Source organism: Sparassis crispa (genome assembly GCF_003851025.1).
Source record: "Sparassis crispa DNA, contig_000008F, whole genome shotgun sequence".
Taxonomy (NCBI): domain Eukaryota; kingdom Fungi; phylum Basidiomycota; class Agaricomycetes; order Polyporales; family Sparassidaceae; genus Sparassis; species Sparassis crispa.
The window spans coordinates 1,628,883-1,650,261 of record NW_020939755.1 but is presented as its reverse complement, the minus strand read 5'-3'; the positions used below and the strand labels follow the sequence as shown (position 1 = coordinate 1,650,261).

Sequence of the window (21,379 nt, the reverse complement as noted above, 5' to 3'; positions counted from 1 at the left end):
CGTCAGATGGCATGTCATTTATGCCGATTACATGGAATCATTGTCAGCGTAGATTCGCACAGACGAACGCTATTTCATTTCATCCAGCAGCCTTCATCAGTCGAACTGTTCAATGTCAGGAAACGGTGTGATCATAGAGTTCCATGATCTCTGTCAACCTGCGCACAGTTCTCTTGTCGACCACGACAGGCCTGGAGGAACGCGTCGGTTCCGCAGTAAGTACACGCGACGCGTTCCTATCGCCACGTGCCCGCGCCGACGGTCACTCGCGTGGCAGCCATTGACTTTGCCTGAATCATCACAACGAACCGCATACATATGGCTGTTTTATTGTTTCCAGTGCCCGCCTGTCCAATCTGATGGCCGTCCTGTTTTCCTGGGAGATGGCACGGCACTTCGCGAAATGAAGTTCGAGATCGCACTTTTCTTGGTTATCTAGTCATCGCCCGCTGGCAGGTCTGTGTAACTCGCCATGCTCGTCTCCCCACTCTATGCAGTAGTGCTGGCGATCCTGCTGCCATTTGCGGCCGTAGCTGCTCCAGCATCTGGGCGGCGGGGTGAGACGATCCCCACGCTCGCTGCGTCTCAGATACAGTCATACACCACCTACACGTGGTATGCGAACGCAGCGTACTGCGCGCCGTCCAAGACACTCGCATGGGAATGCGGGTTGAGCTGCAATGCAAATCCGGCTTTCCAGCCCATTGCGGCGGGCGGGGATGGGAGTGACGTGCAATTCTGTGAGCAATATAGTCACTCTTGGGGCGTGTTTCGTTTCTCAAATGCTCATGGGTGGTATGCAGGGTTTGTGGGGTACGATCCTGCGCTGGACACCGTCATCGTGTCGCATCAAGGGACGAACCCCCAGGCGATGTGAGTCGGCACTCTCAGAGCTTCTGAACTGAGGTTGACAGCATTAATCGCAGATTACCTTTACTCACGGATGCGGATATCGTTCTCGAGCAGCTCGACGCGTCGCTCTTCCCCGGCGTGAGCTCCAGCGTGCGGGTGCATAGCGGGTTCGCGAGGGAGCACTCCAAGTCCGCGATATTACGATATCTATTCTTATCTGTGAATGGCCATGCTGATGTGTACGCAGGACCGCGACAGCTGTCCTGGCTGCAGTGCAGGAGGCGATGTCGACATACAGCGTCGGCCGCGTCACGATAGTGGGGCATTCTCTCGGTGAGCTTAACGTGCACTATCTGATACCGCCGTCTGATGCTCTTTCACAGGCGCAGCGGTCGCGCTTTTAGATGCGATCTACCTCCCGCTGCATATCCCAGATGCGTCCTATACGTTCGTTGGGTACGGTCTCCCCCGGGTATGCACTACCTCAACTTGCCTTTTCGCTTCTCCCATTCTACGTCTGACGTCCCTTAGGTCGGCAACCAAGAGTTCGCAGATTACGTCGACGCCCATCCAATTGCGGTCTCACACGTTAACAACAGGCAGGATGTCGTGCCAATCCTTCCCGGCGAGTTCCTCGGGTACGTACACCCCGCAGGCGAACTGCACATCCTGAACTCTGGCGCGTGGGCTGCATGTCCCGGTGAGCAGTCTCCTCTCGCTCGACCTTTGATGACATTGATCACGCCTACCATTGGTGGGGTCAGGTCAGGATAATTCGAACACGGAGTGCATCGTGGGTGACGTGCCGACGGTGTTCGAGGGGGACACCGCATACCATGATGGGCCATACTACGGCATCACAATGAGTTCCAGCTGTTCTAGCTGAAGGTTTGACTTTGATCCCACTGGCAACTGGCAACGAGCATGGCGACTTTCATTCACACTCTTTTCCGACTCGTCCACCGACTGGTGGTCAGGCAATCGTTATTTTCGGCAAACCGATTCATTCATAGCTCCGAGGTCGGCCTTTGGCCGGTCAGTTGAGGAGATCCACACCTTCGTTTGGGCTCGGAGAACGCCTCTAGGTACTTTGTAGGCTAGCTTATTTGTTGTGTCATTTTTGCCCATTGGCATGGTGTATCTGATGGCACTATTGTCTCAGTAATAATGAGGGTATTGGAAGTGCTCGAGCGATCCTACAAGGCCTTTCGACCATCGACTGCAAGTGTACTCTGATCTCAATAACTCTCAAGACTCGAGATGTCGTTGATCGCTGCTCACTCGATTTTCATTCAATTCAACATTTGCCTGTAAGATAGCATTAGCCTCGAGAAGCGGTGCCGACTTCTGTGAGGCTCTGGAAGGGGTGTTGCCTAACGCTGAACCTGAACTTGGGGCAGCGCTATATGGCACAGGACGCATAACTCCTTTTTTCCCGAGGAAATAACTTGGAAAAATGCGTGGAAATCAACAAAGTTATACTCTTACGCCCAAAAAGGAAACAACAACTGCAGCTAAGCACGCGAATTTAAAAGCTGGAAGGACAACGACAGCCCGGGTGGCTGATATTCAACCTAAGAAGTCAATATACATCCTTCAGAATCCTTGCCTATTATTTCAGGAATGTTCTTTGGAGGTACTGATAAGGAGAAGAGGTGCAGATGTCCATTTCACTACAAGACTGTGCAGCATGGCCTGTTTCCGGCCTTCCTTGCTACGAACTATACTAGAAATATTTTTTGAAGTAACTCAGGTCCTAAAAACACGGTATCATTAGCCTAGCTACCCGTTCTTCCCTGCAGGAAGAGGAGAATGCATTGGACAACGCGACGCGTATACACAGAATCACGGTTGCACGTGATGCGGAAACTTCCGTAAGGTGGGAGCCTGCCAAAAATGCGCTAGTTGACCAAGACTAATGCAGACTATATACTAGATATGGATCGACTGTCATCCATAGCCATATATAGTCAGCAACGGAGACTAGGGCAGCGCGAATGCTCCAGAGCAGGCTGTCCCCGGCCCGTGTCTTTCTTCTTTTCAGTATGAACATTCGGTACAGCTTCCCTTCTTCAAGTCAGCATCCTCGGAACCATGGAGCGCGTCAAGATCAAGAGCTCTTCCTTTACTGTCCCCCCGTTTGGTCCACCTACGCTCACCCAGCGTCCGCATTATCATCATCTGAGGCTACGTATCCCTCCAGCCCCCTCTTGTTTCAATCGCGCCTACACCAGCCGTCCGCGGATGCATCATGACGCCCGCTGCGCGGGCTCGCTCATCCACGGCCATGCGAGGGACGTACCCCACCGCGTAGATCAGGAGTCCGGCGCTCGTCGACGGCGGTGAGCTTTATTGGAGTTGGGTAGTCGGGCAGTAGGACGAGGAATTAACCAATTCTCATGTCGTATAAACTTAAGGGATGCGGCAGATTGAGGAGTAGCGGCCGGGTTAATCGGTATACTAATATCATAGATGCGGGAAGTAAGACAGCGCACGCGGACATCGTACTTGGCTAGCTTGGCTATTGAAAGTAATGAAAGTTGCCGTCTATTGATCTGTGAATAAATGGGGCGCGAATTAGTCTCCCAAAGGCAGACTGACACTCTGCTTCAACCTTCGTGCCTCAGGATATCCGTGTCTGGCGCGCGAATACTTTCCAAGTACTGTTGTTGTCTTTGCGCAGAAACTCGGGAAGTTTCCTGTTCTGGCATCTCTCCTTCCATCAGCAAAACCGGGCATTCTCTCCAAAGAGATTATATAGCTATAATTATGAGACTCAAAAATGGGCGGTGGTTGTACAACGAAAAAGAACGTGAGTGCCGTCGTGCCTCTGTATCGTCTCCTAATTGAGCATTGCTCTAGAAAATGCGTCGCGTTTCCTCAAATTTGACGTTGATGCTACACAGCGACTCGCTTGTACTGCAGTCGGAGCTCAGCGATGTACTCATTTCAAAAAGGTAGACGGAGTTGTGTGGATTTCAATCTCGGAAGCTTCTATTGTGACATGATATGCAGGCTCGTATAACAAGATTTTTACGCTCGGTTTCGATGATGGACGAGAAGTTATCGCACGTATTCCTTGTCCTCTAGAAATACGACTCTTCTAACCGGATGATGTCCTAGGATACCCTCTGGCCAATCCATGTGGATGCCCGTCCCTGCAGAAGAGCTCGCCTTCTGACGGCTTGCTCATCAAAAGCCATCATAACATGGGAGCAGACATTCGACGGGCTCAACGATCTTCACCATCCGGAGCCCAGGGTTGTCTTCGTGCTCGGGCAGGTCCAGCAGGTCCAGCTGGCAGAAGCCGAAGGGTCGGACGGTCATCAGCGTACGCCAAGGCTGTAGGTGCGGGTACTGACTTTACCACGCTTGCTTCAGTCGGTACTTTGGGCGCTCATCCATGAACCACAGTGGAAACTTCGTAGGTGCCGCCTCGCCGTCCGAAAGTACCCATGAATTTCACAAGTCATGCCTGAAGTCGACGAAGAACGGCGACCGCTGGTTTTAGAAGCCTGTCTCTCGACTCCTCCACCATCGTTGTGGTGCGTGCATGGATACCCGTTTTAAGCATGAAGATTGCTTCAAATTGCCAGTCTGCCTGCGGCGATGTACTAATAGCTCTTGTGAAACACGTGTTGAGCTGCTGGGGCCCAGCTCAGTGAAATCTCAACCACATTCTCCCGGTCACTGGACAGTAAATACATAAGGTATACCATGGGGTACATAAGGCTAGCTCCCGAAGCCTCGGAATATTTTATCCCACTTATTCCTCGAGACTGATTCTTACTCACTTCGGAGGCTTCCTCGTGTGCGTTCTACACCTCGGCTATCGCATCTTGTTATCCGACTTTAGCTACGGCCCGAGGCTGTCGGAGACCTCACAGTGCTGACGTCGAGGACCAAGGGCAGACGACTTGCGCTTGGTCATTGTCATCCTTCTTGCCGGCTCGCCAGGCGGCGGAGGAACTTGCGCGGAAAGCACGGACAGAATTGCCACAAAACAAATAGTGCACGACAGCCTTGAGAAAATTTGGATCAACTTTCCTGTTTTGGCATCTCTCCTTCCCTTCACGGTATATATATGACTGACCTGCGGTTCGAACCCCGACAGCTGCTTGGACTTTATAAGCTTCGTAGGTCGATTTTCCAAGTTCTGCTCGATTTCTGTTGACTGATCCGTCTGAACACCGCATGTCTCTCCAGCCATGCACTCGTCGTCTCTACTAGATGCGGGCACCCCGTGCTGGAGTCGATGCCGGCGTTCATCGCACGGCGATCAGACGAGGAGGATGTGAGCGCCTACAAGTCACATCGGGGAAGCGATCTGCACGCAGTGCTTGCCACGATCTCTCTGGCCATTTCCGCCTTCAAAAGCTATAAAACATGGCCCACAATGTTCCAATCGCTTTATCCGCCCGTACATCTTTGTCCTCCCCTACTCTCGCTCTCCACCATGGAATACACCAATTTGAACCTCGATTGTGACCCTGCGTTCGACGGGCTACCATGTGCGGCCTTTTCTGACGCGTCTTCTATCATCTCCGACGAGTCCTCAAACTCCTCATCACGGAACTTTAATGCTGCCCCCATGTACTACACTCCGTCCACCGAGCTCAGGCTCACGTACGTGGCCTTTTTGTGTTCATTGCTGTATGCACTGACCTTACTGTACAGGACCCCACTCGGTTCCTCGCCGGCCTTCCCCTTCCATGGCCACACCCTCGATAATGAAGTCTCGCTGCCGATGATGCATTTCGCTGGCCACAGACTCACAGACCAGCCACCCATCTTCTCCGGTGGCCCCTTCCACGTCAACGATCTGGCCACCTGCTCTTCCTACCCCCTAGTCGCCACCTTCCTCGGCGCCTCGCCTGGTCACCATTGTGACCCGCTCTCTGCGACAATCCATCCATCTTCATCGCTACCTGCCGGTACCTCACCTTCACCCTCTCTGGTCGCGCCTCTCGCTTCACAAAATAAGTCCTCACATACCATCGGCCAGGAGCTGCCGTCAGAATCAGAGCTGGCCACCTACCTTTCCTACGCCGGTGTATCCGAGGCGTATCCCATATACATTGCCTCTCAGCACTACTACCAGCCCTCAGTGGCTGTTGATCCTTCCCCACCGCTTCCTGTGGCCCGCTCGCCGCCACCCCTACACGCGCCCGTGGCCCCTCGCTCATCTCGCACATCACGCGGAAAACGAGTCAACATCATCACGCAACAGCCGGCCTGGGGCTCGGAGCAAGGTGCGGAGGGAGAACCCAAGCATGACGGCTCAGACGGTGAGTACGTACCTTCGCCACCTGCGCTCCGACGGAAGAGCGCGCGCACGAGACATACGCACAGGTTCATGCCGTACACGCGCGACGCCTCGCCCGTCGCGTTGTTGCCGTCACAACCGCAGTTCCGACGGACGATGCAGCGCAATGCACAGTTTGCCGGCCCCTTGCTCGCGCTGCCGCAAGGTGCCACCAAGTGCCCGTATTGCGGGATGAACTCAACACGGCCTTCAGATCTGAAGCGACACATCCGGACGCACACAGGAGGATGCAGGTGGTTGTGCGGCGGGCTACCCAAGGTAGATGCGATCCGCGCTGGGGTCAGTGTGGAGGGCGTGCTGCCGTACATGCACAATGGCGTAGAGTACTATGGCGGATGCATGAATGAGTTCAGTCGCTCCGATTCCTTCCGGCGCCATCTGAAGGATTCGAAGTGGTACTGCGTTGGGAGTGTCACAACGCAGTACAACTTGGAGCGTTCAGATAACACCGACAATGCGGATGACGGGGGATGAATATATGGTGAGTGGCGAATTGCAAAAGGTTTAAGTACAGTAGTCAGCTGTTTGTATACTCTATATACCACGTACAATTAAGTTTGCACTCCGACGGAAGATCCCGGTGGCTTGGTCCCCAACAATCATGTTTTCCTGGTGTCAAAAAGGTGGATTGTACTTGGGCCAGTTACGCCAGCGTTCTCCGCGACTCTGCCCTTGACGATTCCGGAGCGCTCCTAAGATGAGTCTATTCGCGTGCGTGAGATTTTCATTTATTCAGTGGTCAATCACTCGCGCCTCATCTCTTCATCTTGTCTAGTGATGCGACTGAGCACAAATTCATAGAAGACCAGATTCTTACACATACTCGTGCGATATGGGACCTCAAGTTTAGACTCAACATGCTGGTGCCAATCTGTAGACTTCCTCTAGAGACACTGGCCGCCATTTTCCTTGAGATTCTCGCTGAAGCAGAGGAGGAGCAGAATCGGCTACACCCTTATTATAGCAGCAAGCGAGCTTATTCGTGGATCAAAGTCTCCCATGTTTGCCGTCGCTGGCGCTCAGTCGCTTTGGAATGTCCCAGATTTTGGAGCCACATCGTGCTGACTAGTCCAAAATGTGTGAAGGAGCTTTTGTCTCGTTCGAGGGGGGCAATGTTATCCGTGATGGCCGACGTGTCCACGGGGGATGTCAGGGGCAAGACCGATGCGTTGACGTTGCTCTTCGAGAACTTCTCGCGGATCCAACAGCTCCGCTTGATCATCCCGCAAAGCTCTCTCCAGAACATCATGGAACTTATGACAGGACCTGCTCCTGTTTTGCACACTTTCATCATCACCCAGGCGGGCCCACATACACACCATCTACCAGAGACTCGTTACCCTGCCTTCTTATACCACGACGAGACGCGTAGACTGCAGCACTTTGAAATACGAGGACACATTGCGACTGGTTGGAGTCTGCCGATGTTTCCTCATTCGCTGAGACATCTTCATCTCAGTAGAGGGGACGTTGTTCCGCCCTCGCCCATGTCGGATGTGCTCAAAATTCTCGAAACAACCCCGTTATTGGAGACTCTCAAGTTGGAAAGAGTTGTTTCTGGGGTACTAGAGACTGGTCAGGTTATCGATTTACCCCACCTTCGCTCCATGCGGCTGGTTGCGGGGTGCAAACACAGCGCTTTTCTCCTCAATCATCTTTCTTTTCCCCAGGACGTAACCATCTCTCTGAAAAGTGAGACGTACTCACGTCCCGGCGATGTAGCGGTGGTCGCATCGGCTATCGCGGCGAAGATTTCTGGTTCGGACCAGTTACGCACTTTGTCGATAGGCCCGCAGCATTCCGACGATAGCTTGACTATTCGAGTCTGCGATACTCTTAGGTCGCTAGAGTCGTTTGAAGTTTCGCTGGGGAATGGAGTTGGCCGCCTCGACCTTACGTTCAATCTGCGCCTGGCCGAGGCAGCGGACGTGATCGGAACGTTCTGCAAGCATTGCCCACTTGTGCAAGTGCAGAACCTCAGTCTATTGTCTACCGATCTCGCGATGGCATCACAGACTCTATGGGTCAAAGCCTTTGGGAAGCTGGAGAACGTATCTCTACTGCAGGTCGGGGGAGAGCTGGCGCAACATCTCCCACTCGCACTTGGCATTCGCGAAGAGGACGGGAATGTCATAGTCTTCCCTAAGCTGCAGGAGCTGCAGCTGAATGAAGTCTGGATCGGAGCTTTTGATGGCGATGTTAGTCCTTTCATGGACTCTTTCCTGGACTCCCTGATACAGCGCTGCGATCACGGCGTAGAAGTCCGCCGTTTGGTCCTCACGAAATGCATAAACACAGACATGACCGAAGTTGCTCTCATGTCAGAAATTGTGCCGTCGGTTACCTGGGATGGCATCGAGAATTTTGTGGAAGACGCATCACTGGCAGAATATGAGGAGGAGGAGGATGATGACGGCGACGAACTGGGCGGCGGGTTTTTTTGGCCAGTGCCATGATATGCTCCTCCAAGGTAGTGACGATGAGTGGTTTTCATTATGAATTTCGTTCTTGTGCGTGTCAATGGAATGATTGTCTGTAGCTGTGCTACGGCCCTTTCGAAGCTGCGCAGCCAGATCTCGTACGCCGCAAGTCATTGGAGGTCGTTCGTCGTGCGAAGATTTGCATCCGCAGATAGCTGAAGCATTGTTGACTGCCAGCAGGAATCAATACCTCTTCGGTGATCGCTTCGATACCCGTCATGACAATTCTCTGTAATGGCAACTACCGTGACTCTAGTGCTCCCCGAGCACAGAGTCTATCGATTAAATTTCAGGCCTCATCTAAATCACGCTGCTAACCTTGACGATTAGGGATGACGAGCCGCTGCTACGAAGCTCTACAATTTGCGATCTCATATACGGTGCAACCGAACAAATTCCACACAGCCGTGTAACGGGATTCTCCATGCTGCAACCCATGTTCTTCTCTTATTTTCCCCCGGAATCGCTTGTGCCACATAATCGGTGATCTTGTCTGTACTAAGCAGGATCCTGGAAGCCTTACTCTACGAGCAAATCAAAGTGAGCCGGGCGGCTGAACTTCCCATCTTCGAACCTAGGCTAGAGCGCCCCGTGGGTGCAGTCGTTTGTTTGCCAAAGCTGAAAGTCGGCTAATTCTGGATGGTGGCTCCACAAGCGACCTCTTCTTCTCAAACAGTTCAATGTCAGCGAGCCGCCAGTCTTCGCGCATCCAGTACGAGAGGACGTCGCTGCCGCATCCTACTGCGCCGCACATGCAAGTTCAGCGTCACATGGAATATCATTCTTCTCTGGCTCAAAAAAACATCTTCGCTCATGCTCTCACCATCAGACTCGGAACACGATTCGGATGTCGTACGGGATGAATTTCTCCCCCCTTTATAGTTCAAGTGGTAAACAGCGAACCCATGATGGATGTCCTTAGGAGCACCCGCGGGAGACTTCTTGGGCGGTAGCGGATACGAAAGAGATAATTTCTCTCATCGTGGACAGTTTATCGGTGAATGAAGCTGCAGAATACAGATTCGTCCAGATGGGGACAGGTCACTCCGTCGTCGTCGTCCGCGATGAAGACCCCAGCGACCATTGACCCATTCCTCTACACATTTTTCAGCTATGACAAAGCGTTAGAACAAATGGACTGTCTCCTCACTTCATCGGCAGTGTTCCTCACGCGGTCGGCAGTTTCATGAATATTGATTATCAACATCTTTTCGGTATCCTATCCCTACGTGGTTGTCTTGCGTCCTAAGGAGGATGTCACTGGTGAGTGCATTTCTCTAAACGCTCATCCTTGATACGCTTCCGTGTTAAATCACTAATTTGCGTTTTGCCAGCCACCGAGTCCCAAACGTGGCGAGCCAGTTGCATCAGCGTCTTCGGCAGAGAAAACATCAAGTGCTCAAGAGGACATTCATTATTGCACCATCATCCTCCACCCGCGGCTTGGGCGATGGCAATGTGTCGTCGTTCAGACTGCCTCTGCTGGACCCGCCGCTGGCTCTTCCTATCGCGGAAGAGTCCGGAGCCAGAGAAACCCAATGGAACCCGTCTTATATGGAGATGGACAGCTTCTCGACGGCACAGCGGAGGTATCTCCTCTCCCAGGCACTGCGGCCAAGGCTGAGAAAGCCGCCGATGGAGTAGCTACAACTGCAGATTCAGACGAATTTCTGGCGCGGGTCTACGAGACAAGATCGTCTTGGTCCCCGCGATCCTTGGCGCACCGTGGACTCTTTACCTAAGAAGCTCGTATCGAACAGTGCTGATCGATGGTCGCATGTTTTGCTAAGTGACTATTTCGCGGGATGGAGACCACGATTATATCCTTGATTCCCTACTATTCACGACACTCATGACACGCGACTCTAGGTGAGGGGTAGCGCTGGAGATGACGTTCCTCTACTGACGCGAAGATTTCCAGAATATCGGCGGGTACCCTAAACCTTACATTAGGATTTACATTTCAGTGAGAACAAACTGGTCCAAAAGATACACACACGAGGTATGTACACCAACCAGTCTGCCCAATACACGTACCCGAACAGCTGTGGCTAACTTACTGCCCCAGCTGCATCCTCCCGAGGAGTACCTCCCTCGTGCGGGGGCCAGGATCGCACTTGGCGAGCTTGTCATAATCGTACCACACGAGTACCGAATCGCACTCGGTGACGATACGGCGCTGCGCGTACGACCAGATCGCGCCGCGGAGGTGGAAGTGCGTCTTCGGGAGGGGCCGCTCGGACGCGGCGCTGTGCACGCCGTGCGCGACGAGGAGCGTGTCGGGGTAGACGACGGGGCGCTTATAGTGGAGCGAGAGGGACTTGAGGATGAGGGACACGCCGCGGCCCGCGAGCATCGCTGCGACCGCATCAGGGCCGCCGAGCTCCTCGCCGAGGGAACACATCCACTGGATGCGCGAGGACTCGAAGAAGCGCACTGCGTGTTTTCGCGCGCTCAGCGGTCAGCGGTCGCGGGACAGCGCGCGGCGGGGGACGCACCGTAGCGGACGTTGTTGACGTGTCTTCACGCGTGTGACGTGAGCAGTGAGTGCGTAGTGCTAGGCGAGAGAAGGGGACACTCACTGGAACGCGTCGTGGTCCCCCCACACGACATGCTGCTCCCAGAAGCTGCTGGGGTCGTAGCCGAGCTCGAGGAGCCTCCTGCGCCCCTCGGCGGCGGGCGTCTCTCCCTCCGCTGCTGCGACTTCAGCGTCCGTTGGTGGGTTGGAGGCTGCGACTGTGTGCAGAAGCTCGGACTCGGCTGGGGGATCGGGCGACGCGGGGCCCTTTGTGCCCGGGGGTATGTGGAAGGGCGAGGAAGGATCGCGGAACGCGTCCTGCAGAGCCTACAAGAAGTGAGTCGAGCAGAGATCGTTGTCTGTCAGGTTAGGCTGCACAACGTAGATATGGTGGGGGTACTGACACGGATGGAGGATTGGCATCTGCGCTGGTTGGGTAGAGCAGCGACGCGCTTTCGGCAGAGCGCGAGTGGGCTTGGAAGTCGGAATGCAGATATCATGATGTCGGCGTAGAGGACAACGTCGTGTAGAGCTCAACAGAGAGGCACTCGGCAGCGTTCGTGATCATTATAAGCAGAGCCCGGCGACCAGCGGCCTCTTGGTATGCGGGGTAGCGCTAGCGGCGTCCGGTCCTCAGTCACATGTCACAGTGCACGTGAGTCGAGCTTACTGGTAAGAGTCGACTCTCACTCATCTCAGCCTGATACAATCTGCTGTACCGCATTTACTGCAGGAGATACAATCCTTTCACGAGAGAAAACATGTCAGGAAATACCGCTCAACCTGATACCTCGCAATCAGAGAACGCAAGTACTCCTACCTTAGACGGTCCACCCCCATTCAACAACCCCAGCGCCGACGTTATCCTGCGCTCCGCCGACCATGTCGATTTCTTTGTGCGTAAGGGCATTCTCTCCGAGGCCTCGCCCGTTTTCGAGGCCATGTTCTCCCTCCCGCCCGTTCCAGAGAATCGGAAGCGCAAGGCCGCAGACTTCGACGCATCCAACGACGAAGAGTACCGCGACGGAGTGCCCGTCGTGACCGCCACGGAGGATAGCGACACACTCGACGCGCTTTTGCGCCTCTGCTACCCCATGGACGATCCACAACTCGCGACGCCGCACGCCGCGTGCGCGGTGCTCGTCGCGGCGCGCAAGTATGACATGGACTACGCCGCAAAGCGCGCCAGCGCGCAGTTCATCGCACACGCACGCGCGGACCCACTTCGCGTGTACGCCCTCGCGATACGGAACTGCTGGGAAGACGAGACGCGTGCCGCCGCGCTGCACTCGCTCGACACCCCGCTCGACGGCGTCTACATCGCGGAGATGGAGGACATCAGTGCGGGCGCCTACTTTCGCCTCCTCGAGTACCACCGCGCATGCGGCGCGGCTGCCTCGGCGCTTGTGGCGGTATCGCCCAACGACCGCCTTGATAGAAACAAGGCAAGGCGGACGCTGGCGTGGCTGAAGCAAGCCGACTCGGACTGGCTTTGGTTGAGCTGCCGTTACTGTGCCGCCTCGACCTTTGCCATCGGTGAGCAATCGGTGATCAAGCGCGCGCCTGCGTGGTGGCGGCAGTACTTGCTTGACACTGCTGCGGCGCTGACGGCCAAGCCCCATCGCTCGACCGTGGAGGACCCCTCGCTCTCCAGCGTCGTGGCCCATCTGGCGATGGATACCGACTTCTGTTCGTACTGCAGATCAGCTTTTGCGATGGACTACGATTGTTTGAAAAGCTTGGCCAGCTTTACTGACCAACTAGCGGATGAAATTGACAATGTCGTGGCGAAAGTGAGTCGACGCCTATTGCTTACACAAAAAATTACGAATTGACGATACCCTTGCCAGGTGGAGCTGGGAATCGAGCGGTAGAGGTCATAGGAGGCGCATATATACGGTCACAATGTCGAGTCTCCGTGTCATCAATAGCAGTGGAACGCGCCCTCAGCACGGCATCCTCGGAGATGCAACACAGCAACGTCGGCGAACATACCTTCTCAATCCGACGAGGCGGACGATTCCGTGTTGCAATAGTCACAGTCACCAGAGCGTCCCACCAAATGACATCTGGGCCTACCATACAACAACGAACACAGTGCCAGACCGGTCAAACGAACGACAGGAGAATGAACACCACCAGAGCCAGCGCCTCACTCGATAATGCTTAGCTCCCGTTTTCGCGTCCGCGCAAACTCGTCTTTGTATGTGTGCCAGATCCTATGCTGACGCGTTAGCGAGGTGCAGAAGGGGAGAAGGGATGCGCACGTACCGCATGAGTTCCTCTATGTACTGTGTCTGTACGTGCGTGATCTCCTCTACTGTTGGCTTGTCGCACTTCTCTACGTGTATGGGGCGGCCCACTGCGCGACACGATGTCCGAACATCAGACTGCACCTTGCAACAAAACCAGAAACGACTGCTCACCAACCACGACGATGCGCCGCCTGTACGGCATGAGGCCGAGATTATCTAACAGCGCACAATCATCTCCGTATGGACGAGTGAGAATCGTAGCAGCAGGGACGTACAGTTGAGCATCCCGCGCCCATGGAACAGCGGTAACGTGAAACCGAACACGTTCTGGAATTTCTTCTGTAGCTCATAGACGGTTGTGCCCTTCTCGTTCGCCATCTGCTGGTAGATCTGCAGGCACCGTGATGCGTGAGTGCGGCTGTTAACGAGAGGCGATCAAGGACGTACATCGTTCTCGCCGAACGAAAACGCCGGCACGAGATCGGCCCTGCATATAGCCTGCGTTTAGAGAGCGCTACCACTGTTGCACAACATATACGTACCCTTGCTGAATCGCGACTTTGATGAATCCCAATCTCGATTAATGAATTATTAGTGTCCAATCCGCAGAGGCCCATACCATAAAACCCTCACCTTTTCCGCAGTGTCAAGTCTGCAGTCCCAGGGCGCGCACTGAGGCTCTCCGCCGCGCCGCCAACGACGATCGTGATAGCCTGCCCGGCGCCGCCCTTAAGGATGTTCACGCAGGAGCGCTTGCTCACGGAGCACACGCCCATGGCGAGCATGATTTCGCGGTAGAACGGAACGCGGAAGTTCGTCTCCAGCGTGAGGAGATGAGGGCTGATTCCGGGGAAGCTCTCTGAGAAGCCTGTGCCTGCATGCAAGAGCCACATATGAAAGGACAAGGCGGAATGTCAGACGCAGGAGACGGTGGGGGAGGCAGCGTGCGCACTCTCGGTGGCGAATGTGCATATAGCACCCCTGCGTATATGCGCGCGTGGTGAGACGGAGCGCGTGGAGAGCGAGAACGAGGGACTTACATGCCGATGATACCTGCACATTGATCGCGTCTGAGATGAAGAGGCCTTCCGGTGCAGACGGCATGCCACTCACCGTGCGGATGGTACCCAAAGACATACGGTCTATCCGCCGGGAGGTCGCATGTCTGCATATGCGGACGCGTCCGTCCAGCGTGCACTTCTCACTATGACCACATGAAGCAGCACTCACCTTCAGCATCCTTGATCGCGCGGCGCAGGGCTTCTCAGCTGGAGCGCGTATACACAGCAAAGGTGGTGCACTCACGAAGCAGGATAGTAGTCGGCGAAATACTGCCAGAAACACGACGAACGGAACCTTGGGCTCATTCGGCCCCCATTCTCAGGGCTCCGGTCGACGTAAAATGCCCATATGAGGTACGCTACGAGAAACGGCCACAGTGGGGGATACGAACTACATGCAACGCGTCCAAAGTGGTTCAGCTTCCCCGCCGCTATCGCTGAGGAACGGAAGACGCGAAGAAAGACAGACGCACAGGAGGATCAAAAAGACGAAGGTGCACCAGACGATGCTCGTTGACCAGATGGCAACTGCGAGTGTCTGAAACCGTCTCTTGCGGGGTATCTTGGCCGGCACAAAGCTAGTTGGACATCGCGTACGCTGTCAGTCGGTGACGCGGCCGAAAGGACAAAAACGGAGGAGGCGAAGGGTACTAACTCAATGTTTGTCTTGAGGGCTGTGACGGGGCGGAGCGGGGTGGTGGTGAGGCTGGAGAGGCGTTCTCTGAGAGAAGAAGAGGACAAGGAGCGCGTTGCCGAAGAAAAGGCTCTCCGGGCTTCCATGTAGGCCGTAAGACGAGTAACGTAAGAGGGAGAAATGTTCAGACAGTGAAGAAAGGGAATAACGAGAGCAGAGAGCAGTAGAGAGAGAACTAGATCAACTCCTATGTCGACTTCCGAGTCGCCGGCGACGTCTGGCAGTGGCATTGACACATCGCCTCCATGGCGTCACCTCCCGGAAGCGTTTGTCCCCCACAAAAATCCCGTAAAAATGGTCTAGTCATTTTCGAGTACTCGTAATGCACATTGCACAAAACACAAAGAAGAAAACACGATCATTGTCGACAGAGGGTCCTTTCAACTCATGCATACAGGTCGTCGTCCTGCGTGTCCTCCCCGAACCCTGCATTTGCCGCCGGCGCCGGGGCGGCAGCACCCGCGGGCGCATTGCCACTCTCGGGGAACTTGAATGTTGCCCCAAACGAACGTGATTGTTGCAGGTTCTAGATAATAACAGGATAGTCAGCGATTCTACAATTTATAAGACGGTAGCTCGTTTCTCACCTGGGCGAACATCTCATATCGTCGGATATCCGCATCCGACACTGAACGACGCGCGAACTTCATCGCCTCCTCGAAGTGATCCCTGCGGAACGTAACATTATTAGCCAGTACGTCACACAGGTCAAGTAAAAACCTACCTTGTGATGACAGGGACAGGATCTTCCTCCTCCTCGTCCTCCATCTTCGTATCCTCGCCGGCAGCATCTTCCTTCTCCTTCTGCTCCCGCGCCTTTTTGATGTCAGCCTCGATACTCTCCCTGATCGCGAGCTTCGCAGCACGCTGGCAGATCTCCGTCAAGTCCGCACCAGAGAACCCATGGGTGTTTCTCGAAAGGAACACCAGGTCGACGTCCGGCGCGACCGGGCTCTTGCGGAGCGCCGCCCTGAGAATCGACAGACGTGAAGGCTCGTCAGGTAGAGGGATATAGATCAACTGGTCAAGACGACCCGGACGTAGGAGCGCGGGGTCGATCTGGTCCGGTCTGTTCGTCGCACCGATGATGAACACGTTCTTCTTGACGTTCATACCGTCCATCTCAGTGAGGATCTGGTTTAGTACACGGTCTCCTGCACCACCTGCGTCGCCGGACGAACCACCGCGAGCCTTGGCGATGGAGTCCAACTCATCGAAGAACATGACACAAGGAGCAGCAGCACGGGCTTTATCAAAGACATCTCGCACATTGGCTTCGGATTCACCGAACCACATAGTCAACAGCTCAGGACCCTGGGACCGACGTCAATATCTTAATATTCTATCTCATCTTGTACAAACATCGACGTACCTTGATGGAAATGAAGTTCGCTTGCGTCTCGTTTGCGATGGCCTTGGCGAGCATGGTCTTACCAGTACCAGGAGGACCATAGAACAAGACACCCTTAGACGGCGACATACCGTACTTGATGAACTTGTCGGGATGCTCCACCGGGTACTGCACGGTCTCTTGCAGCTCCTGCTTGACCTTCTCGAGACCACCAACGTCGTCCCACTTGACTGTTGGCACCTCCACAACAGTCTCGCGCAGAGCCGACGGGTTCGATGTTCCCAATGCGAAGCGGAAGTTCTCCATAGTCACGCCGAGTGAGTCAAGCACCTCCGCGTCGATGGTGTCCTCATCCAGGTCAATGAGATCCATCTTCTCACGTATTTGTTGCATCGCAGCCTCTGAGCACAGAGAAGCGATATCGGAGCCGACGTACCCATGAGTGTCGGCAGCAATCTGCGAAATTATTAGCATGAACTTCGCTGAGAAGCCCTACAACAGTACTCACCTGCTCAAGGTCAACGTCATCGCCTAACTTCATGTTCTTGGTATGGATGCGCAAGATTTCGAGACGGCCAGTTGGGTCGGGGATACCAATGTCAACTTCACGATCGAACCGTCCGAACCGTCGAAGAGCCGGGTCAATGGAGTTGGGTCGGTTAGTTGCAGCCATAACGACAACATTGGACCGCGCCTTGAGACCATCCATAAGAGTGAGTAACTGCGACACAACTCGGCGCTCGACTTCTCCATTGGTCTACACCAGACCTGTCAGCGGTGATTCAAGATGGTAACTATTAAAAATACCTTCTCCCGCTTGGGCGCAATGGAATCGAGCTCATCAATGAAGATAATAGCGGGCGAGTTCTTCTCCGCCTCTTCGAACGCCTTCCGTAAGTTACTCTCGCTCTCACCGGCCATCTTGCTCATAATCTCCGGGCCGTTAATCAAGAAGAAGAACGCGCCAGTTTCGTTTGCTACCGCGCGAGCCATGAGCGTCTTACCCGTACCAGGTGGTCCGTACATGAGGATACCGCGTGGGGGCTTGATACCAATAGACTTGAACAGCTGAGGATGCCGGAGAGGCAGCTCCACGAGCTCACGGATTTGCGCCATTTGCTTGCGGCAACCGCCAATGTCATCGTAGCCGACCTCGTTCAGGTTGGACTCCTCATCCTCACGTTTGACGGGATCACCCTCTGCGACAATACCAGTAGTGATGTCAGCGCCACGCAAGTAAAGCCGCAGGAAATGACTGACCAGTGTGGATGACAGTATCTTGCGCAACAATACAGAACTCCGCAGGGTCAGTCTCGATGACCTTAAACTCCACTGTTCGCATTCCACCACGAACGAGGAATGTGTCGCCTTTCCGAACGGGGCGATATGCTGAAAAACATGCTGTTAATAAAAGGGGCATGAGACTAAAGCGTCGGGGATACTGACCTTCCAGGAAGTATGGCTTCAGGTAGACATCGAAAATGTTTCCACTGAGACCCTCGACGGAGTCGTCAAAGGGCAGGATGTGCACACGTTTGCCATACTTGATGTCCAAGCACGGGTGCACATTGACCATGTCGCCAAGCTTAACTCGCAAATTGTTTCGAGCCACCTTGTTGATCTGGATTTTGCCCTCCTCGACATCATCGGAGCTCAAGCAAATCAGGACGGTGTCGTGCCGCTTCTTGCCCCTGAAACTACCATTAACACTAAAGTAGACGAAAAATGAAACGGAATGCATACCGCACGATAATGGTATCGCCTCGGAAGAGCTGGAGAGTCTCCATTGTGGCCGGGTTGAGTGTTGCAACTGTGGACGCGTAATCAGTTCATATCGCCAGCAAACCGACCAAAAACATTCGTGTCACTGACCAGAGTTGTCGTCCGAGGTTGCCTCATCAACAAGAAGGCGGTTGGGCCTGCTAAGATTGTCAGCGATGCTCGCAAACACACTGCGCAATACATACGATTTCTTGGGCCTCAGGATGGCCGTAGAGATGTCGTTTGGGCCAGGACCGGGGGGTGCACCACTGGGGTCAGCCATGACGTCCGTAAAGGTGTAAGGAGTAGAAAATTACAAGAGAAAGCGATGGCGGACCCTGTATAAAAGGTGTTTGGTCAAGCGACGCGCGTCCCTGGACGCTGGAAGGCCCGCGCGCTTCGTCATGCCATGACCGTGGGAATTATCTTCTTACAGGTTCCAGTCTCTTCCAGGATGTTCCGAACGACGTGGAGGCGACAAGTTTGTAGAGGAGCTCGAGGTTCAAAGTGTGTAGATGGTGGGATACAATATTGTTGTATATCAAGATAAATTTCGTGCGCGAACTACAAGTAACTGAATTCACTGTAACATCGGTCACTATGCACTGGAAAGAATCCGCAACAATTTACATCTCTCAAGAGCTCAAACTAAATCAAGGAATAATCGACTGCACCCCACAACCCATGTAAATCCTATTATAGGGCCCGATATGGTCGAGGATGTTGCCTAGCAGAACGGTCGGAACGTCCCCAACAATACAGAGGGGGCTGGGATTATCCTGGCCTATTCAGCGGAAGAATAAATCAGGGCCAAGTCTAAAACACGACAGGAACGTGAACCGACCTGGGCATGCATCCCAATCGCCCCAATCCTCGATATGTATCTCGCCAGAAGGATGAACATAGCCAAGGGACATGCTCGGGACGATGGCGATCGGGTCTTCCTCGTTATTGACATGCGTCACATTGGTTGGCCCTGTATCAACATAATTTGCGAACGCTTGGTTTCCAACCTGTGAGGGCATCAGTTCAGACTTTATTTCACTATACTGCTTGTGCAGTCAATATATGTGGACATACCCGCGGCAGGCCGTATCCGATGTAAGTGAACGTCGCGTCCGGAATATGAAGAGGAAGGTATACGGCGTCGAGAAGGGAGATTGCCGCTCCTGCGTGTCACTTTGATCAGATAAATTGAACGCAGTCAGGAAAGAGGAAAACTTGCCTAGCGAATGCCCCACGATCGTGACTTGATTGACGCCATACTTAGCCATTGTCTCCTGCACGGCAGACAGAACGTCTGCGGCAGTTCTGGGTGATATTGTCGGTAACTGCCGGGAGATACGTAGTATAGTAAAATCCGCTCACAGAGACTGTTCATTGGCGAATCCGCTGTGCACTAGGATGTCGGTGCTCAGTCCAGGAAAGAGGGTGGAATCCAGTTCTTCCTGGATGAGATTACCATCTGTGAGATCGGCGAGACTGGGAGGGTGATTAGCGACAAAGTTCAAGATAAAAATAGCGCCTTGTACAAACAGAGCCACAGGGTCAGTCCCTTGGTGTGCCATGATCACACTATCGAGTGTCGGGTCAAAGCCCACATACCCTGACGATTTAACAGACTCAAATCGATGAAAAGAATATAACGGCAGAAACTCACAGTACTGGACGAGGTTACCATCCCCTCCCGCAGCCACGGGCTCAAACTGAGGAACAGCTTGGCAGTTAACTCCGCAGGCCCATACCGCCAACTCGACAGAAGGGCAATAGGCTGCACTAGCATACAAAGTGTACGGCGTGAAGTAGTTGATCTGACTCTCTAAGAGCGTGGTGATCGCTTGACGCCTGGCCAAATTATCGAGACCAGTAGGGGTGGCACTAATGACAGGTAGAGCCGTCAGGAGAGCGACATCAAGAGCTGAGAATGCTACCATGGCGATCGAAATGAGTCCGCAAGGGCTGCAATGTCTTCGAAAATAGGACCCACATGAATTCTTATACTGTCGTAGAGACTGCTTCCACGACTTCGGACCGTACCGTGTGGTCTCCGAGTTGCACTTTAGGTTTCAGGAGGTGATATCGCTCTAGGATTGCTTCGAATGACATAGTCAAAACTGTGAAATGGTGGTCCCCGCCAACGTTCATCCAAGCCGATAGAAGGCATGTAGATCTGTTGAATGGTCTCACAACTTTTCCGGGCCCAAAGGCACACAGCGGCCACTAGTGAGCCTCATATTAAGCTGCGAGAATTGCGTGGTTTCGTTGTCACCATTCCAGTCTTGGTCTGGAGAAAGGGTGTCACATCATCCAGTGTTCCTGGTAGAAGCCGACAAAGGTGACACACGGCGACAAGTTGCGCCTAAGAGTCGGGGGGAATCGAAGCGCATAGAGGTCAGATGCTATGGCCATGCGGAAGACGAACACGAGTTAAACATATTGTGGGCTGCTGAAGTGATTCGAGGAATTGTCAGCGCCACAGGAAAAGAACTCTGAATCTGAGTACTCGCGTAAATGCGATGCAGATATTTCATGGAGCTCATAGTTGTCCCCCACATCACCCCACGTCTTCAGGACGCAGATCAGCTTCGCCGTCTTGTTCCCCGTCCCGTCCTTTTCCTGATCGTTTTGCTCCTCGGACTCGTCCTTGTCCTCTTCGTTATCGTCCCTATGTTTCATTATCCTTCCAGGTATTCACTCTCTCCTTCGCTCTTGCGGTTCATATTCACTTCCACCCAAGAATCGCAAGGTCATGTCCTTGTCAACAAACTTGGCGGGCACGTCAGCAGAACTGCAAAACAAGAAGATGCAATCACACACATGTACACATAGAATTATATGTAGACATATCACTCTCTTCCACATTCTGGCACTCAATACCACAGACCCAACATTCCGGACTTCAGTCCTCCCATACGCAATACCGGAATGGGCCAGTGACCACTCCGCAGAATGAATATTGAGACGTTAAACCGCGTGTGATCGAAATCACGACAATCGATGGTAGAAGGGTCTTCAAATAGCCTTGTGCTGGGTGATCCATAAGCAAAGTGGTGTGGAGAGAACGCATCGACCAGCGAGATT

At 53.7% G+C, this 21,379-nt stretch overlaps 11 protein-coding genes across 11 annotated transcripts; 6 read left to right on the top strand and 5 right to left on the bottom strand.

Annotated features, from left to right (window-relative positions):
* Nucleotides 1-472: 472 nt before the first annotated feature.
* Nucleotides 473-1,738, top strand: SCP_0905680 (Lipase; the record flags this gene model as incomplete). The annotated part of the gene is made up of 7 exons (XM_027761800.1): nucleotides 473-740; nucleotides 804-873; nucleotides 927-1,040; nucleotides 1,100-1,185; nucleotides 1,236-1,324; nucleotides 1,384-1,552; nucleotides 1,617-1,738. 7 exons carry the CDS (start codon nucleotides 473-475, stop codon nucleotides 1,736-1,738), a joined length of 918 nt encoding a protein of 305 aa, XP_027617601.1.
* Nucleotides 1,739-1,949: 211 nt separating this feature from the next.
* On the bottom strand, nucleotides 1,950-2,274 carry SCP_0905670 (hypothetical protein; the record flags this gene model as incomplete). The annotated part of the gene is made up of 3 exons (XM_027761799.1): nucleotides 1,950-1,993; nucleotides 2,053-2,071; nucleotides 2,134-2,274. The coding sequence occupies 3 exons, from the start codon at nucleotides 2,272-2,274 to the stop codon at nucleotides 1,950-1,952; spliced, it is 204 nt and encodes a 67-aa protein (XP_027617600.1).
* Nucleotides 2,275-2,946: 672 nt separating this feature from the next.
* Nucleotides 2,947-3,198, top strand: SCP_0905660 (hypothetical protein; the record flags this gene model as incomplete). Its single annotated transcript, XM_027761798.1, has 1 exon — nucleotides 2,947-3,198. The coding sequence occupies one exon, from the start codon at nucleotides 2,947-2,949 to the stop codon at nucleotides 3,196-3,198; it is 252 nt and encodes an 83-aa protein (XP_027617599.1).
* Nucleotides 3,199-3,621: 423 nt separating this feature from the next.
* Nucleotides 3,622-4,033, top strand: SCP_0905650 (hypothetical protein; the record flags this gene model as incomplete). Its single annotated transcript, XM_027761797.1, has 4 exons — nucleotides 3,622-3,664; nucleotides 3,715-3,809; nucleotides 3,868-3,920; nucleotides 3,976-4,033. 4 exons carry the CDS (start codon nucleotides 3,622-3,624, stop codon nucleotides 4,031-4,033), a joined length of 249 nt encoding a protein of 82 aa, XP_027617598.1.
* Nucleotides 4,034-5,107: 1,074 nt separating this feature from the next.
* On the top strand, nucleotides 5,108-6,652 carry SCP_0905640 (hypothetical protein; the record flags this gene model as incomplete). The annotated part of the gene is made up of 2 exons (XM_027761796.1): nucleotides 5,108-5,478; nucleotides 5,530-6,652. The coding sequence occupies 2 exons, from the start codon at nucleotides 5,108-5,110 to the stop codon at nucleotides 6,650-6,652; spliced, it is 1,494 nt and encodes a 497-aa protein (XP_027617597.1).
* Nucleotides 6,653-6,875: 223 nt separating this feature from the next.
* On the top strand, nucleotides 6,876-8,634 carry SCP_0905630 (hypothetical protein; the record flags this gene model as incomplete). Its single annotated transcript, XM_027761795.1, has 2 exons — nucleotides 6,876-6,889; nucleotides 6,954-8,634. 2 exons carry the CDS (start codon nucleotides 6,876-6,878, stop codon nucleotides 8,632-8,634), a joined length of 1,695 nt encoding a protein of 564 aa, XP_027617596.1.
* Nucleotides 8,635-10,714: 2,080 nt separating this feature from the next.
* Nucleotides 10,715-11,676, bottom strand: SCP_0905620 (hypothetical protein; the record flags this gene model as incomplete). Its single annotated transcript, XM_027761794.1, has 4 exons — nucleotides 10,715-11,094; nucleotides 11,157-11,179; nucleotides 11,241-11,503; nucleotides 11,581-11,676. 4 exons carry the CDS (start codon nucleotides 11,674-11,676, stop codon nucleotides 10,715-10,717), a joined length of 762 nt encoding a protein of 253 aa, XP_027617595.1.
* A 261-nt stretch (nucleotides 11,677-11,937) lies between these two features.
* SCP_0905610 (hypothetical protein) lies at nucleotides 11,938-13,050 on the top strand (the record flags this gene model as incomplete). The annotated part of the gene is made up of 2 exons (XM_027761793.1): nucleotides 11,938-12,969; nucleotides 13,027-13,050. 2 exons carry the CDS (start codon nucleotides 11,938-11,940, stop codon nucleotides 13,048-13,050), a joined length of 1,056 nt encoding a protein of 351 aa, XP_027617594.1.
* A 278-nt stretch (nucleotides 13,051-13,328) lies between these two features.
* On the bottom strand, nucleotides 13,329-15,272 carry SCP_0905600 (Diacylglycerol O-acyltransferase 2B; the record flags this gene model as incomplete). The annotated part of the gene is made up of 14 exons (XM_027761792.1): nucleotides 13,329-13,395; nucleotides 13,448-13,538; nucleotides 13,603-13,647; nucleotides 13,707-13,821; nucleotides 13,879-13,918; nucleotides 13,974-14,006; nucleotides 14,065-14,305; nucleotides 14,384-14,412; nucleotides 14,472-14,484; nucleotides 14,545-14,596; nucleotides 14,662-14,671; nucleotides 14,737-14,883; nucleotides 14,966-15,070; nucleotides 15,148-15,272. 14 exons carry the CDS (start codon nucleotides 15,270-15,272, stop codon nucleotides 13,329-13,331), a joined length of 1,113 nt encoding a protein of 370 aa, XP_027617593.1.
* Nucleotides 15,273-15,571: 299 nt separating this feature from the next.
* SCP_0905590 (Cell division control protein) lies at nucleotides 15,572-18,581 on the bottom strand (the record flags this gene model as incomplete). Its single annotated transcript, XM_027761791.1, has 11 exons — nucleotides 15,572-15,712; nucleotides 15,774-15,855; nucleotides 15,911-16,500; nucleotides 16,559-16,993; nucleotides 17,046-17,294; nucleotides 17,345-17,736; nucleotides 17,798-17,926; nucleotides 17,984-18,228; nucleotides 18,281-18,347; nucleotides 18,410-18,456; nucleotides 18,505-18,581. 11 exons carry the CDS (start codon nucleotides 18,579-18,581, stop codon nucleotides 15,572-15,574), a joined length of 2,454 nt encoding a protein of 817 aa, XP_027617592.1.
* A 370-nt stretch (nucleotides 18,582-18,951) lies between these two features.
* Nucleotides 18,952-20,974, bottom strand: SCP_0905580 (hypothetical protein; the record flags this gene model as incomplete). Its single annotated transcript, XM_027761790.1, has 13 exons — nucleotides 18,952-19,082; nucleotides 19,143-19,311; nucleotides 19,379-19,467; nucleotides 19,540-19,547; nucleotides 19,592-19,609; nucleotides 19,667-19,780; nucleotides 19,835-19,904; nucleotides 19,959-20,225; nucleotides 20,286-20,355; nucleotides 20,509-20,582; nucleotides 20,643-20,657; nucleotides 20,721-20,744; nucleotides 20,806-20,974. The coding sequence occupies 13 exons, from the start codon at nucleotides 20,972-20,974 to the stop codon at nucleotides 18,952-18,954; spliced, it is 1,218 nt and encodes a 405-aa protein (XP_027617591.1).
* Nucleotides 20,975-21,379: the final 405 nt, after the last annotated feature.